A 17,207-nucleotide genomic window follows, 5' to 3' on the forward strand; every position below is an offset into this window, starting at 1 on the left:
AACAGGCTGCCACCCCAAGCCTTGCGCGCTAAGCGGGACCTCCCACCAGGCATGCGAGGCTTGCCGACATCTCCCCAAAGCAGGGGGCGGGCTCCGCAGCTCACCCCCTGCTTCGGGATGCAGACTGCCACCCCAAGCCTTGCGCACAAGGCTTGCCGGCATCTCCCCCAAGCAGGGGGTGGGCTCCGCAGCTCACTCCATGCTTCGGGCTGCAGGCTGCCGCCTGCAAGCCTTGCGCGATCGGCGGGGCCTCCCGCCGGACGCGTGAGGCTTGCGGATAGCTTCTTGAAGCCTGGAGAACAAGAGGGGTCGGTGCGCACCAACGCCTCTCGCTCTCCAGGCTTCAGCGAAAGCCTGCATTCGCCCCATAGGACGCACACACGTTTCCGCTTCATTTTTGGAGGGGAAAAAGTGCGTCCTATAGGGCGAAAAATACGGTAATCTTGTGTAAAACCTGAGAGCAGGTATGGGAAAATGTTGGCCCATCAGATGTTCCTGAACAAGAACTCCCATCACTCCTGATTGTTGGCCATGCTTACTACGGCTGATGGGAGTTATAGTTCAGCAGCACCCGGAATGTCAAAGTTTCACAATTCCTTCCCCAGAGAGCCACTGCCAGTAAGTATAGCCTGGTATCAGGAACCTGAGACCACTTACCTGTTGTATTACTACAATTCCCACCATCCCCTGACCATTGGCCAACAACTGGAAGACTGCAGGAACAACACTCTTGCTTTGAAATATGCAATATGCAAAATCTTTCTCCTTCAAAATTCACCCTACACCAAATTTTGCAGTACAGTTCTCCAGCCAGCCAGTGTGTACCAGAATGCCAACATTAGGGGGAAATGTACATAAGATTGCATACATTAAAGGAAAAAACAACTTACAGAAGTGTATTACGTTAGAGAAAATTCTTGCAAAAGTGTGGATAACATGCATTCAGAAATGTGCATGTTGGGGAGAAAGGCACACCAAACCAATGACATTTTTTTCATGAGGGTTAACAAAAATAATTCAAAATTGCTGCAAAAAAATGTGGAGACTGGAAAAATGAGAAACTGATATGGACAGATCCATCCTTTCTTGCATTTGTGAAATCCATCCTTTCTTGCATTTGTGAAATAAGGAGAGTTGAGAGGTGAGCATCTAAGGACAGCACAGAAACTCTCCAAACTAATGATGCACATCCACCCATCACTCCCCACCCCCACTTTTCCTCTTAAGAGTGACACCTGTAAGCCTGCAAATGATGTAAGAGCTGTCAAATGCCTTGGGGTGTGCTGCTTCATGTTCACTCTTATCCTCCTGCCTCTGTCAATCATTACCCAAGCTGTGTGTCCCTTAGAAGGTGGAGTCTTCTTGGAATAAGATTACAAAGAAAAAAGAAAGGTGAGAGGAAATGTCATAGGGTTTTGCCCTATTTGGCAAGCAGCTCAGATAAGCCACCCCACGCTTATCTGTATGTATGTATGTACATACATACATACATTCATTCAGGAGACAGTTGCTCTTGCAACTTCCTTGCTTGAAGTCCCTAAAGATCTTTCGCAACCCCATCTGCAGCTGACCCCTCCTCCCTTCATCCTCTTCGCACAGAAGATACAGCCCCTTATAGCAATGCATGCATTCTGAAGACTGCTAGGGGGTCGTTTTCTTTTTGTCCTATTCTGCTGTGCCTGGATGTTGCAGTCCTGTCTGTCTTCTGCCTGCGACCGCTGCCATGCACCACTCTGAAGCTGACAGCTCCCTGTTGATCTACATGGGTGCAGTGGTGCTCTATGGAGGGACGATCCTTTACCGAGCCAAAAAGAACTGTGTGGAGAAGGCAACCCCCTTTTCCTGGGGTCTCCTCTTGCTCCTTGCTTCAGGAGTCCTGTGTTTCGCCACGCTGAGAAGTTACCTGGGCTTGAGTTTGTTCTCACTGATGTGCTTCCTCTTCTGCATTTACACATCTGATCAAGCCCTGCTCCCTGTGGACCACAAAGCAGTACTCATCACAGGTAAGGAGAAGGAAGAACTTTGGTTTTCATTAGCTCTTGAGAGAATCTTTTACATTACTCAGTTGTCTCTGAATTAGCACAGTTCTGACTCTCTTTCATCCCCAAGGCTTGCACCCTTTTATTTATTAGCATCCATTTCTCTGCTCCATCCTTTTCCAGGCAGGGGGCCTTTCAGGTGCAGAAATATCAGGCCGTTTGCTCCAATCAGGAGCCATATGAAATTTCTACCTTCTTAGCAGCACAGAACTGTGTATGTTCTCACTCCTTAAGTAAGCATTCATCAAGACAGCATGAGAATTACTGGAGGTCTGAACTATGAATTGTGTTACGATGGCGGAGTTGGGGAATTTCTACTTGGGCTTTTTATTCAAAATGAGCTGGTGGTTCTGTAGCTAACAGAGAACCTAGGTTTACTTTTTGCAAATTTGGATAAAGCAAAGCCTTAGAGTGGGGGAAAGCACAATTTCATTTTTGACACAGATCTTTAAATGGTGCATCAGACTTGATGGATTGTGGCAAAACTGCCTCCAATGACAAAACACTATGCACCCAGATGCAGATTATTTATTTGCCGGTGGGGTGTCTTGTTAAGGAAAGGACACTGCTATTCATTGGTCCCAGTGAGGTGGGAGGGAGAGGAAAGAGAAGGAAAATCCATCAATGGTTTCTAAAATAAATAAATAAGGGTCATTCACAAGGAACACCAGCAGACAGAACACAATGTTCACTTATGAGCTCTTGCGTGCCTGTTTTCTGCATTATGCTGGAAGGTTGAGGCACACTGTGTTTCAGCAACACCTGGCTCATCTTGGAGTGTTAGGTGCAGGAAAAAAATCTTTCTGTTTCTTCATTTAAAAGGTTGGCACTGAGTCACTAACAACTGTAAACCAGATTGTTGGAGAGGTCCACAGAGACGCTCCTCAGTCTAAGTGTACCAAATTAGGCAAACAAGTGATAGAATCACATCTGCAGTCTGTGTTCCCATCGTAATTGTCCCAGCCAAGTTCTGTTCTGTGTTGAAGCAGATGCAATACAAGAAGGGACAAGCAGCGAGAATGAGAACAAGTGGTTTATTCAGAAGACATAGGCTTAAAAACTGATCTAAGCCACCCTCTAGATTACTCATGCTTTACAAGATGATATCTGCACATTTTTATTCGTCTTAACCTCCCCCCCCCATCATTATTAAAGTGCCTCATTCATTTGTCATTTACATTGAGTTCCTGACCCCCACCCCACCCCCAAAATAACTTCAGGCCCACATCCTCCCCCCACCAACACCACTTTGCGAATTTAAAATCTCCCACCTGAGCATAGAGGGTAGATTTAACCATTTTCTTCCCCTGTTGCAGCCTTCAGGAACATCTCTTTCTGAAGCTGTAGTTTGCATTTGGGAGGAAATCTCTCACTGAGACCAGCAGGGAATTTCCCCCCCTAAAGCTAATTCCAAGCTCAGTGGAAGGATTTTATTCAAGACTGCATCAGGGGGAGGGAATGACTTCCTGTCCCTCCCATGTCCCCTCCTTCGTTCCCTTTCACTGGTGCTACTCCTCAGCTGCCTCCCGCCGGTCTAGCATTGTGCAGGTCCACCGCCGCTTGGCCCCTTCCACCGCCCTGACCTGACAACTACTCCTTCCCCCTTTTCCTCTGGGCAAGGAGCTGGAGCTGTGGCTCATCACCCATGGAAGCCAGCCATCTACCCCTGCCCCCTGCCCGTCTACATGAGTCAAGGGGAATAGCAGCGCCAGAGGCCGAATGCAGGGAACCCCCCTCCACAAAAGGTGGGAAGATTTGGTGTCCTTGAAAGTATATGTGCCCCCCACCCCCACCCCTATTATTTTGACCAACCTGTCCCATATTTTGCCCAGCCAAAGATGGCAATTCTAGTCTCCAATGTTCCTCATTCCAGGGCAACCAAATATGCGATAAGCACCTAGAACCCCTTAGAGTTTGTGGCCCTTGCCTGGCTAATTCAAGAATGGGTTCCTCAATTAGATTTTAACCCTTGCTGGATCCAGGAATCAGAAGAGACTAACCAGTTTCCTGACTGAACATTCACTTAAGTGCAGAACAACAGTATTACTATAAGTCAGAACAATATGGGTGTTCACCAGCACACAACTCCCTGTACCGCTCAAATCAACATTCCCATAATTTTAGAGATATCAGCTCTCAGCTACACCTTATTGTTCCTTTTCTGTATGCAAAGAATGACTCCTAGATACCATCTGAGCACAGTGTACCTTCTTTGGTGGCCAGAGCAATCTGAAAACAAGTCACACGGGGATGCATAAGCAATGGTGAAGAAATGCAGAAAGTGCTGTGTTAAAAAAATGCTAAGCAATAGTAATGTTAGCATAGCATAGCCCTGAATGGGAAAAAGTCTGTATTTGAAGTGTAATGATGCCCTCAAGCAGGACATGAGTGTAAGAGCACTCTGCCCATCTGTGATCTCCTCATAGTGGAGGTAGAATGTAGCCATTGTGGCTATGAGTTTTTGATAGCCTTATCCTCCCTGAGTTTGTCTAATAGCCTTCTAGTGACATCCCAGTTGGCAGCTTTCACTGCCTCCTGCAGGAGTGAGTTCCATTGTTTAATCATGCACTGCATGAAGGTACTTTCTTTTCTGTGTGTTGAATGGATGAAGGATGGAGAAATGAGTGTGGAGTTGTGTGTGTAGAAACCATTGGCTTTTGCATGGCTGGAATGCAATCTTATTTTCCCCCTAGCCCCACCTACCTTTGGCATGCATCTCCTAGGGCATTCCCCATGACAGAAAGCAGGTCTTGGCATGAAAAAGGTTTCTTATACCTCCACTGCGCTTGCTTGCTTGCTTGCTTGCTTGCTTGCTTGCTTGCTTGCTCTCTTACTCACTCTCACACACAAATACAGCCTCGCTGTCTGCTGTGTTGGAAACATAAATGAGTGCTGTACTATTGCCAGCTCAAATATTTAGCTTGTGGCTTAGTTTGCAGTTTTGTTCCTTTATTGATTGTGTTTATTTTAATAATTGCATCCTGCTTTGAGAATTGTGATGGTTATAAGTCAAGGCCATGAGTAGCATAAATAAATAGAAGAAGTAATCTTTTACAGGAAGCGATAGTGGCATTGGACATGCATTGGCGAAGTACCTTGACAGTTTAGGATTCACCGTGTTTGCCACCGTTTTGAATGAGAGAGGGCCTGGTGCAGAAAAACTGAGGCAGTCCTGCTCAGATAGACTTTCCGTTCTGCAACTAGACATCACTAATTCGGTGCAGATTAAAGAAGCGTACCTTGAAGTAAGAAGGAAGTTGCAAGGTGCAGGTATGTGCTGTGAAGGGAGTGTACACAATCCTCGTGGGTGTTGCTTGTGATCTGAAATGATGTTTTGCAAAGTTTCAAATGTTGTCTTGGTTGATCTAGGCCTCAGGATCCCAACACTCCTATTTCAGTATCAAAACCTGACGTGCCACTTGGTGCAGAAATTAGATCCTGCTTGCATTTGGAATACGTGAGCATACAATGAAGCTGAATGTTGGAAGATTGATGGCAGATAAACGAAAGTACCGTATTTTTTGCACCATAACACTCACTTTTTTCCTCCTAAAAAGTAAGGGGAAATGTCTGTGCGTGTTATTGAGTGAATGTGTGGTCCCTGGAGCCGACTGGCAGCCAGACTGGCAACGATCAACATGGATCCTCAGGATCTTTGCATTGGGTCACCCCAAATTCACTAACAGATCACACAGCATGTCCATGGCTACAGCCTGCACCAAAAAAATCACGCTCCCACTGTTGCCTGGGGCCACAATGGTGCAAAAACGTGGTTATAAAGCACAGATCCACATGGATTCTCAGGATTTTTGCATTGGGCTACCCCAAACTCACTGTCAAATCACATGTCTGTGGCCACAGCATGAAGCCCAAAAATGATACATCCACTGTTTTATTCAGATTTTTTTTTCTTGTTTTCCTCCTCTAAAAACTATGTGCGTGTTATGGTCAGGTGCATGTTATAGAGCGAAAAATACGGTACTTTTTCAGCACAGGAGGCAGTGAGGGCCACCAACCTAGATGGCTTTAAGAGAGAATTCAACAAATTCATGGAGAAGAGCGCTCTTGATGGCTATCAGCGATGGCTGTTTTCTGCAATGGTTCTGAATACCAATTGCTGGAAACGGCAGGAGGGGAGGGGGCTGCTCTTGTGCTCATGTCCTGCTTTCTCCTTTCCCAGAGGCATATCTGGTTGGCCACTGTGAGAAACGGATGCTGGACTATGTAGGCCATTGACTTGGTCCAGTAGGCTCTTCTTATTATCTGAAAGCTGAGCCAACATAATTCACAATATGTAACCAAAGCACAGCTAGCCTTTGAAATTTACCTTTCTTCTGCACTTTGCAGTGTACTGTATTTCTGCAGCCATGTAATACACACACAAAAAAGCACGTGCTGGGCTAAAGTGTCCATAAAAATACATAGATTCATGAAAATTACACACACAAATGCATTGCGTATTATATGAAATACATAAAAGCCCCTTGCACAGACTTTAAGATACAAGCATCCATTATTAGAATGCACCATGAAACAGTCCCACTAAAACATAAAAAGTGTCCTCAATTAAAATTAACAATAAAAGAATCCTATAAAAGCAACACAGTAATTAGTAATACAGTGGTGCCTCGGGTTACAGACGCTTCAGGTTACAGACTCCGCTAACCCAGAAATAGTACCTCGGGTTAAGAACTTTGCTTCAGGATGAGAACAGAAATTGTGCGGCGGCAGCGGGAGGCCCCATTAGCTAAAGCGGTATCTCAGGTTAAGAACAGTTTCACGTTAAGAATGGACCTCCAGAATGAATTAAGCTCTTAACCCGAGGTACCACTGTACTTTAATAATGGATGCTTGTATTTTAAAGTCTGTGCAAGGGGTTGTTATACGTTGTAAACTGCACAGAAGTCTATTTCAGCATAAACCATGCAAAAACCTATTTTAGCATTGAGCGGCATAGAAATTAAATAATGATACCAGCTGCCTGTTGCTTCCTCCCATCTGCAGTCAGATGTTGTCAAATCAACTATCAAATAGATATGTCAAGATGTTCTCAGATATTGACACTTCAACATCTTTGGGTCAAAGGCTGCTGTTAATTAGCACATATATCTGCTGCATATTTGGAGACAATTCAGCGTGAGGGATGGATTGATCAGTCCATTTTGGTTTCTCTGAGGGTTTTTTTTTTAAGTCTTCATGAAAATTTACAAGCATTATATTGCAAATTGTTCACTATATACACATCCTTGTATGCAATTCTGCCTGATATACACATGTTTGCAAAGCCATATCCCTGTAATCAGTGCTGTTTTTCTAGAAAAAAGAGTTACCAGAGCTCACCATGAACTTTTCCCTTGTTCTCTTAGAATGGCAATGGCACCCACCTAAGAGTTGCCAGAGCTGAGCTCCAGTGAGCTCAGGCTGAAAAAAAAATATCCCTGGATTCTTGTATGGTATTCTCATTAATTTTTGTGTTTTATGGAGACTTTCCACTAATGTATTTTATAGACATTAGTTGCTTGGCACTTTCCAAACCAACATGCAAATGTTACCACAGCCATATTTTGAAATTTGCATTTTTCTATTTTTCAATGTAGGTCTCCAGCCATGTAAGCCAACTAATGTATATAATAATGCATACAGTAGGGTACACTAGGCATAAAAGTCATGTATTAGTTAAACCTCCTTGCAAAAAAATGCATTGCATTACTGGAAATTGTGTTTCAAAAAAATGTATATATTAGGCAGAAATGTGTGCAAAAATTTGTATATTATGAGAAATTTGAATTAAAATCCTGATGAATTCTCATGGTGACTTTTTTTTTAGAAAAATCTCGAACAAAGGTGCTGAACCGGAGAATGGAAAAAATGAGAAAGTGAGAGCAGCTGAAATTGTCAGATTTGTATAGCCTTGTTTCCTTCTTCCTTGCCAGATCTCTGGGGTGTCATCAACAATGCTGGGGTCCTGGGTCTCCCGGGAGATGGGGAACTGCTCCCTATGCAATCTTACAAGCAGTGCATGGATGTCAATTTCTTCGGTCCCGTTGAACTGTCAAAAGCTTTCTTGCCATTGCTCCGCAAGTCCAAAGGAAGGCTTATTAACATTTCAAGCATGGCAGGTGAGTCAAACAAAATATGTTCATGCCATTCATATAGTTACAGACTTGCTATTCTAGGCTGGCTGTTCTCTGCTCACCATCCTGGTGTCTTTATTCCTGTTGCAGATGCCCAGTGTGGGAGGATTCCCAGTTGAAAACTCTACTCCTGCAAAAACAGTAACAATGTGCAAGTCAAGATTGAATGGATGGGAGTTAGGACAGAGCACACTAGAGCAGGCTTCCATATAACTGTCTAGTCTGGAAGTGGTGGTTGCTGGGATGGAGACCACAGCCTTCATGGTTAGACTCAATCACAGGGCTCAACTTCCTTTCTTTCCCCAAGAGGAGAAAGATGGGTTCCCCACTCCCCATAGAAAAACAACTGAGAAATCTGAGGTTCTAGCATAGCTGTGATCGGGCAACATAATGTTCTACCACACAAAGGCAGCAGCAAAGGCCAATTCATCTAACTTACATCTTCTTTCATATGACTAGTGTGATGATGATGATTAATATTAATAGTGTGATTGTTTTACTGCTCGCAGATTTTGGCACTCCCTCCTGAGAGAAGCTCGACTGGCTCTCTTCTTGTTCCAGCTAATTTTTTTTTGTTCCAACAGGCTTTGGGGAACTGACTGCCTATCATGAAAGGGCTGGTGCCAGGCTATTTTTATTGGAATTATTTGTGTGGTTTTAATAGAGTTTGTATATGTACAGTGGTACCTCAGGTTACATATGCTTCAGGTTGCATACGCTTCAGGTTAAAGACTCCGCTAACCCAGAAATAGTGCTTCAGGTTAAGAACTTTGCTTCAGGATGAGAACAGAAATTGTGCTCCGGCGGCGTGGTGGCAGCAGGAGGCCCCATTAGCTAAAGTGGTGCTTCAGGTTAGGAACTGTTTCAGGTTAAGTACGGACCTCCAGAACGAATTAAGTACTTAACCTGAGGTACCACTGTATATAGGTTTAGGTCTAACAACATTTTTTTAAAAAATGATAGTTTTTTCTATGTTTTCGGCAGTTCCTATTTTTATATGTAAGCCTCTCGCCTTCTGTTGGATGTCATAGTTCCTGCATCCCCTGCGGTGCCCCATAAGCTCTGCACCTGGTACAATTGCACCATTCGTGCTCCCCTAGCAGTGGCGTAGCATGGGTTCTCAGCACCCGGGGCAAGGCAAGTAATTTGCGCCCCCTAACCCGTGGATTTTAGCACTCGAGTCTCTTCCGCGCCCCCCCCCCAGATGTTGTGCCAGGTGCGGCAGGCCCCCCCTGCACCCCCATGCTACGCCACTGCTCCCACCACAAGTCTTCAGGACAGCCATCCGAAGGCTGGCGTGGGGAGAAGGTCTCTCCACCCCACCGCCAGGCTTCGGAGCAGCCTTCCGAAGCCTGGCGGCGGGAGGAGGTCTCTCCGCCCCACCGCCAGGCTTCAGAGGAGCCTTCCGAAGGCTGGCGGTGGGGCGGAGAGACCTCCTCCCGCCGCCAGGCTTCGGAGCAGCCTTCCGAAGGCTGGCGGTGCGCTTCCCCGCTGTCCCGGAGATTTCCCTATAGACTTTCGTCTTGCGAAGGGCCGGCCAAACGCGCCCCCCCCAATGTTGCGCCCGGTGCGGCTGGCACCCCTGGCACCCCCCACGCTACGCCACTGTCCCCTAGATCTACCTTTGCACAGGTCAGAGCTTCCGTACCCCTGATACATACTGTTAAAGACATTAATTGTCCTTAGCTTTAATTTTTTGACAGTTCCAATAAAGATAATGTAGCAATTTTTCCAAACATATTACTTAAAAGTGGACCCTGTTTCAGAGCCATAAGAAGATAACATTATGAGATGTGTTCCTACAGAATAGGGAACAGCGCATTATGCATCTTTTAGAAATCTCACTTCTCTTTGGGGGCCTGTTAAACATTTGAAATAATGGAAACATGACTTGCTCGAGGCACTGTTGTCCACGAGCCAAGGAAATTTGTGTTGGAATCTCTTCAGACTACAAGGTTTCCTTCCTGACAGTCGGGATTGATGAAGACAGGGTAAAGCGAGGCAATTGGAAACTTGTTAAAAATGTTCCTTCGCCTCCTGTCTGTTGCTTTAGGCTCCATCTCCAGCAATGGCAGGAGTCCAATTGCTGAGCCAAATGGCGTATGTATTCATCAATTTCAGCAGGTGAAAAAATCTGGTTTGTCAAAAGTGTCAGCATCACTTTCGGTTTTGCAAAATGAGAAAACAGCCAACTGAAGAGCATTTGGAACAACAAGCTGATAAATATGCAACCAAAATATCCACAAACTCACTGACTAACTTCCTGTTGTATGTGTGTACTTGTAGAAATCATGAAAAATGTAGTTGGGTTTGCATTATAATGGGAACCTGCCTCATTTTTCCAGAAGATGTATTTCCAGAAGAATACATCAACAGAAATACAGCTATCCTTGAAAATTGTGCTTCTCCAAATTTTGCCATCAAAGGCATATTAGAGAAAATCGGGGGGAATGCATAATTTAGTGGAAATAACATACAAAGATGTGTTTATATGTGGAGAAACGGCTTGCAAAAAAATGTGAATATCAGGCAAAATTGAATACAAAAGTTATGTGTATTAATTGTTATTGCTGCAGCAACAAGCAAACTGTTTGTACTGATGCATCCAGATCAGTGTTATATTTCTAGAAAAATTGGTGCCGGAACTTACCATGCACGCCTCCCTTGCTCTCTTATAATGGCAATGGCGCCCACCTGAGAGGAGCTGGAACAGAGTTCTGGTGAGTGCCGGCTGGAAAAAAAAAAAGCCCTTATCAAGATTGGTGATCTATCAGTGCACAAGGGCTATAACCTTAAAACACAAAGAAAAAAGAATGTTGATTGAGTCACACTGAGATTGGCCTTTTTGCAGTGTTTTATTAGTGTAAGTTTTCATTAGACATGAATGAATATGCCACTGTAGGTCTCTTTCAGCTTCTGATTTTTCCAGCCTTAAAATCAGTTCTCCACATTTCCATAACAGATCACATCATTTTAAAAAGCCCCCATGAAAATTCATCAATATGTTAGTGTCAGGGAACTGACATCGGAGCTAGAGGCGGAGGGAAAGCTCTCAAATGATGCTGGAGAAGGGCCCAGCAGGGAGAGAAGCAGCTCAGCAGATGGGGAAGCAAATCAGCGCAACACCAGGGATAAAGAGGGGCAGATGGGGGAATCGGAGAGAGGGCTCCAGGACTCTTCACCGGACACCAGCGGGGAGAGCACAGGTCCTCCGCTACCCATGCCCTCCCTGCGCAGAAGACTTCCGCGCAGGGAGAGTAGGAGGAGACTTGGCGTCAAACAACTTTATGTTGGAAAAGGTTTAAGAAACGCCCACTGACGGATTCTGCTAGCGACTGAGGCAGCCACGAAGTGAAGGGCTGTCCAGACAGAAAGGTTTAACAAGGCAACACAGCCAGGAGTGGCGGTAACTTACGCACGAGCAATCCCACACTCATTACAGTTAGGGCAAATTTCTCATAATACACATACGTTTGTATGCAATTTTGCAAAATGTACACATTTTTGTGATTTCCCATAACATAATGCATCTTAATCTTATTTTCATTAATATGAGCATCTTCAGATGTGTGACAGATTGCCTGTTCTGGTCTAGGAATTAGTGTGAAGACTTTCTCCCAGTTAAACCAGAATTTGGGTGGAGTGTGATGCAGAACAGAGTGAACACTAGAACAATAAATTGAAGGGAACAGAGCAAACCCATCCCTAGGGAAAATCTTAATGCAATGGTTTCACGTCAACTACGTATTGCTGGGGACACGTGGGTTGGATTGGCAGTGACCATGCATCTCCCCATACCATAGATTGGGTCATAGCCATTGTACAACACCAATTCCATCTGTGTCAATTGCAACAACAGTCACTGTTGCAGGAGAAACAGGGCTTTACTTTACCCTTCTGTGCATTCTTGTCACTACCCTTTTGTTCTATTACACGCAGTCCCTGCTCACCAGAGTACATAGCAATGAGGTTTAATGAAGTCAATCTGACCTCAGTATTGGAATTACCGTAGCTAAGCAAGTTAAAGGGAGATAACTTGGATTTAGCACGTATCTCCTGAGAACAAAAACCGAGATAGGCTGCTAATAAAGCAGAAACGCTTATTGTTCCATCTATCTTGCTTCTTTGGAAAATTTTCAATCAGGTAATTAGAGAAGAGTTATTGCCTTCCTCCTGGTGTGCATTCAAACAAGTACATTCAGAGCTTCAACAATCAAAGGTACAGCTTTCTGAATTAAAATTTGGAGACATTCTCCATTCCAAAGAAATAACTGCTGGAGCCGACCAAAGGCTTATCAAGTTCACCACCCTCTTTTCACATCTCCCAAACCAAGAGACAAAGTGAAGACCATCTAGCCTTTACAACCCCTAAATTTTGCCCTGCAGCAGTCCAACCAAAGGATGTGTATTTAAAAATGTTAGCAACATATTATTTTAGTGTGAAATTGCTTGTAAATTATGCATATGTTGGGCAAAATTGGGTACAGAAATGTGTATATTAGGAGCAATGTACACGAAAATGAATATGAATTTCCATGCAGGCTATAACTAACGTTGAGCTATGCGATAATCCTTCAGTCTCAGGAGACTGTTTTTATTGCTCCCATAGGAGGTATCCCCATGCCAGGCTTTGCTGCCTACGGTGCATCCAAAGCAGCCCTATCCATGTTTTCTGGAGTCATGAGGCAAGAGCTCTCCAAATGGGGCATTAAAGTATCTGTGCTTCATCCATCAGCCTTCAAGACATGTAAGTTGCTGGTACTTCACCTGGTTATCTAGCTCACGATGGGGGGGGGACCTCCTTGGAGTCAGCCAAAACCATGAATGGCACAGAAACACCAGTGTCACCCACAGGAATGTGCAAAGCCTGTACTTCGCTATTTAGGGTCCCAGGTGGAGTCTTAGTGATAGGTTGCATAGGGCAACACTTCTAGGAGTTCATCAATCATCCTCAAAAAGGGCAGACTTTTATTTCCCCTTCCACAGAGGTGGCTGGCCTCAAAGGGTTGTCTTCTTGTATAAATGCCAGTTTCCTAGAGGTCAAGGGAAAACACCCCAAAACAAATTGGGCTTATTAGATTCTAACCAGGCAACTATCGTATTTTTCGCTCCATAAGACACACCTAGTTTTTAGAGGGGGAATGCAAGGGAAAAAAAATCTTTAAAGGGAGCGCTGAGCAGAGCCTGTATGCATCCCACGCTCTGGTCAGCTGTCCCATTCATGAACCGCGAGGAGCGTGTGTGCGGTGCTTGCAGGCTTTTCCCCAAGGAGGGAGAAGGGCAGCCCGTCACTGATGGGCTGCCTTTCTCCCTTGTGGAAAAGCCCCCAAGAGCCGCACACACGCTCCATGCAGCTCTTTAAAAGGAGAGCTGACCAGAGCCTGGGATGCATACATGAAGGGCCCCGTGCCCTGTGGAGGCTTCGCGCGGCTAAGCCAGAAGCTAGAACAGCTAGAGGGAGCGCTCCCTCTAGCTGTTCTGGCTTCTGGGATAGCCGTGCAGTCTGCATTCGCTCCATAAGACGCACACACATTTCCCCTTACTTTTTAAGAGGGGGGAAAGTGCGTCTTATAGAGTGAAAAATACAGTAATTTGTTTGAGAAGGTTTATTGCCAAGGTATGATGTCTTTGAATAGCTTGTGAACTAAAATGTGCAAAAGGAAATGTGGTTAGCCAGATGATCTATCATGGCGTCCTGCCTGAAATAGATCTTTTCATTCCACATTATGTTTTTGAAGCATTTGTCTTGAGGTGGCTAATTGGAACCTGTGTGCATGACTCAGAGGATAATTAAACCAGCACACATCAAGTCCAATAATGCCATCACTTTCCCAGACAAATTTTTTATAATAGCATTTATAAATAAGTGAACTAGTCTTCAACTATCCAGGGAACTCCTGAGACCACACACACACGCAGAATAATATGGATTGAAAAGATGTTCATTCATTTCTGAAGGACAGTCCCCATGGATTTTTGTGTCATTGTGGCCTTTTTCAGTTGGTTCATTTGTTCCTTGGTGGCTTGTGAATGGCTGAATATCTGTCCATATCACAAATAAGTCTTGCTCTGTATGAGCTGGCTTTCCTAATCTCAAGGGGGAGATTGGACAGTATCTGTTTCGCTCAGAGATTAGAACTAGAATAGGAAAAGTGGTGGAATTCACTCTAGGCAGACAGAGCATCAAACTGGCCCATAGCACACTTGTCTTCTCTCTTTGCAAAGCAGTAGCAGCAGCAGCAGCAGCAGCAGCAGTAGTAGTATACTGCCCTTTATCCACAGATGGGGTGGTTCACAACATACAAGTACAATATATAGAAATCATTATATAGATATACTCATTTATACATAATAAAAATAAGTACAAAAGAAAACCAATACTCCTTCCCCTCCCACAACACATTTAAAAGGGCATTCCATGAAGAACCTTAATCGCAGTGACTTTCTGCAGATTTCACCAATACTGGTGTTTGTGTTTCTTAAGAATTTTTAGAATAGGACATTTGTTCCTATATGATTTAGTCAGCTACTCTCATCATCTTCACTGTCTGCTAACTGGGCACTGCTGAAATGTGTATTTGCTTCAGTTTGGGCCTCATTGATTTACTGTTGAGGCAATTAGCTTAGCCATTAACATCCATTGTTTTATTGTTAACATTCCTCTCACCTTTCTGTCCACCATGACTTTGCCAAACACACACAAAAAGGGCTGTCATTGTCCTACATCTTAATGTGGAATTTATTACTGTAACCAAAAAATGAGCTTTATTTGTATTTTGTGTGCATCAAAATGTGAGATGTATGCAGATATTTTTTATAAGAACATTGATCATTATGACATTATAATAAATGGTCATTTTTCCTACCATCCAGTTTATGCTTATTAATACATGCAAAAATATAATATGCATTCAAAAATGACAAAAGGGCGGTAACTCCATTTTTTATGTGTGTGTCCGTCACCTCCTCATTGTCACTTGAACAGACAGTAACCCTGAGGCAAGATATATACTTCAGTGGGCAACTGCCAGCTCATTGAGTTGTCATCATAAAAAAATGTAAGCAATAATATTATTTTCAAAAGGCTAAAGGACCAGCTTGGGAATGATTAAAAATAGCAAAATGAGAACTGAAGCAAAATGGTATGGGCACTGAGTCCATGGAACAAACTGGTACCAGGATTCAGATTACATCCCTAATCTAGCATGCATATGTTCCAATCTGTCACCTGGGGTAGTTCCTTTAGGAACCCCCATATTCTTCTTTTTCTAGTTATTTTATTTTCATCAGAACACCTGATGTCCTATTATGAAGCCTAGATGTTCAGCAGTGTTTTGTTCTGTCTTCCAGGTATCCAGGGAACTCCGGAGATCTGGAATAAGGAAGAACGCACCCTTCTTGAGAATCTCATGCCTGATGTGAAGCAAGATTATGGCGAAGAATACATCCTTAAGCTGAAGATGGCTCTCAATGCCATGGAATTTCTTTCCGTGTCAGATCTCTCTCCCGTGCTTTGTGATGTTTTACACGCATTATTAGCAGAGCGCCCATGTGGTTTATACACTCCAGGCAAGAATGCCTACAAATACCTTCTCATCTTTTGCTATTCTCCTCTCTGGTTTTATGACTTTTGCATAAGGAAAATGTTCAGTACCTCAGACATGCCCAGCGCTCTCAGAGCAGCAGAGAAAGCAAACAAGAACTTGTAGGCAGATACTGCCTGACTTAGTCATTTGTGTGTCAGGCTATTTAGCTGCCTTGTGAATTTTGGGAATCTTGCATTTCATGTGTTAAAAACACATTGGATGGATAAAAGAGGGGAATGTTTAGATTTAAGTCAGAAACCCTCTCTATTCTGTACATTGCACCCCTTATTTACTATTTTTGATACCTTTTTCTCTTGAGTTAGGCTGAACTGAAACTCCTTTTTAAAAACATTTTATTAATTTTCCAAATATAACAAAAATAAAATTAAGAAACAATACAAAATAAAAACAAAATAAATTGACTTCCCCCTAGTCCCTTCCTTGGTTCCATTGTTAATCAACGTACCACATGTCCATTGTAAAATTTGAGAACCATTTAAATTACTTATTATCCATTCATACAAAATTACAAGTAATCCTAAAACCCTGCTAATGTATTAACCTGTGTACAATGCTTCTGTATATATGCAATAAACATCTTCCATTCTTCCTTAAATTTGTTGTCGTCTCTTCCTCTTAGCTTCATTGTCAATTTTGCCATTTCAGCATGTTCCATTAATTTAACTTGCCAATCTTCTTTAGTTGGGACACCTTCTTCTTTCCAGTATTGTGCTAATAATGTCCTTGCAGCTGTAGTTGCATACATAAATAAGTTCTTTTGTGATTTTGGTAAGTCCACTCCTGTAGGTAAGCTTCTGGTTCTTTAACAAAGGTTATTTTAAACATCTTCTTCAATTCATTATAAATCATTTTCCAATATTTCTTTATGATTTTGCAATCCCACCACACATGGAAAAATGTCCCTTCTATTGTTTTACATTTCCAACACTTGCTTTCCTTAGTTTTGTACATTTTTGCTATTTATTTTATTTTTATGCTTTTGCTAATTTAACTGGCGTTAGATACCATCTAGGGACGTGGGTGGCGCTGTGGGTTAAACCACAGAGCCTAGGACGTGCTGATCAGAAGGTTGGGGGTTCGAATCCCCCTGACCGTTGCTCGGTCCCTGCTCCTGCCAACCTAGCAGTTCAAAAGCACGTCAAAGTGCAAGTAGATAAACGGCGTTTCCATGCACTGCTCTGGTTCGCCAGAAGCGGCTTAGTCATGCTGGCCACATGACCCGGAAGCTGTACCCCGGCTCCCTCGGCCAATAAAGCGAGATGAGTGCCGCAACCCCAGAGTCAGTCACGAATGGACCTAATGTTCAGTGGTCCCTTTACCTTTACCTTTACTTTTAGATACTATCTATACATCATTTTCATATAGTTTTCTTTAATCGCCACACATGCTGCAAATTTTATCTCATTTTTTCCATAGTTTTCCCCATT

The 17,207-nt window shown here is 43.6% G+C and overlaps 1 protein-coding gene across 2 annotated transcripts; it reads left to right on the forward strand.

Moving 5' to 3' along the window:
• The first annotated feature begins 1,355 nt into the window (after window positions 1-1,355).
• HSD17B2 (hydroxysteroid 17-beta dehydrogenase 2) lies at window positions 1,356-16,375 on the forward strand. 2 transcript variants are annotated; one of them, XM_082232989.1, is made up of 5 exons: window positions 1,363-2,003; window positions 5,097-5,309; window positions 7,973-8,158; window positions 12,783-12,920; window positions 15,524-16,375. In XM_082232989.1, the coding sequence occupies exons 1-5, from the start codon at window positions 1,724-1,726 to the stop codon at window positions 15,880-15,882; spliced, it is 1,176 nt and encodes a 391-aa protein (XP_082089115.1). In that variant the 5' UTR covers window positions 1,363-1,723; the 3' UTR covers window positions 15,883-16,375. The 2 variants fall into 2 exon arrangements, with proteins under 2 accessions (XP_082089116.1, XP_082089115.1); XM_082232990.1 differs by lacking the exon at window positions 5,097-5,309 and having other exon boundaries at window positions 1,356-2,003.
• The last annotated feature ends 832 nt before the right edge of the window (window positions 16,376-17,207 follow it).

The sequence above is a fragment of the Podarcis vaucheri genome, assembly GCF_965113315.1.
Source record: "Podarcis vaucheri genome assembly, chromosome: 7".
Lineage (NCBI taxonomy): Eukaryota > Metazoa > Chordata > Lepidosauria > Squamata > Lacertidae > Podarcis > Podarcis vaucheri.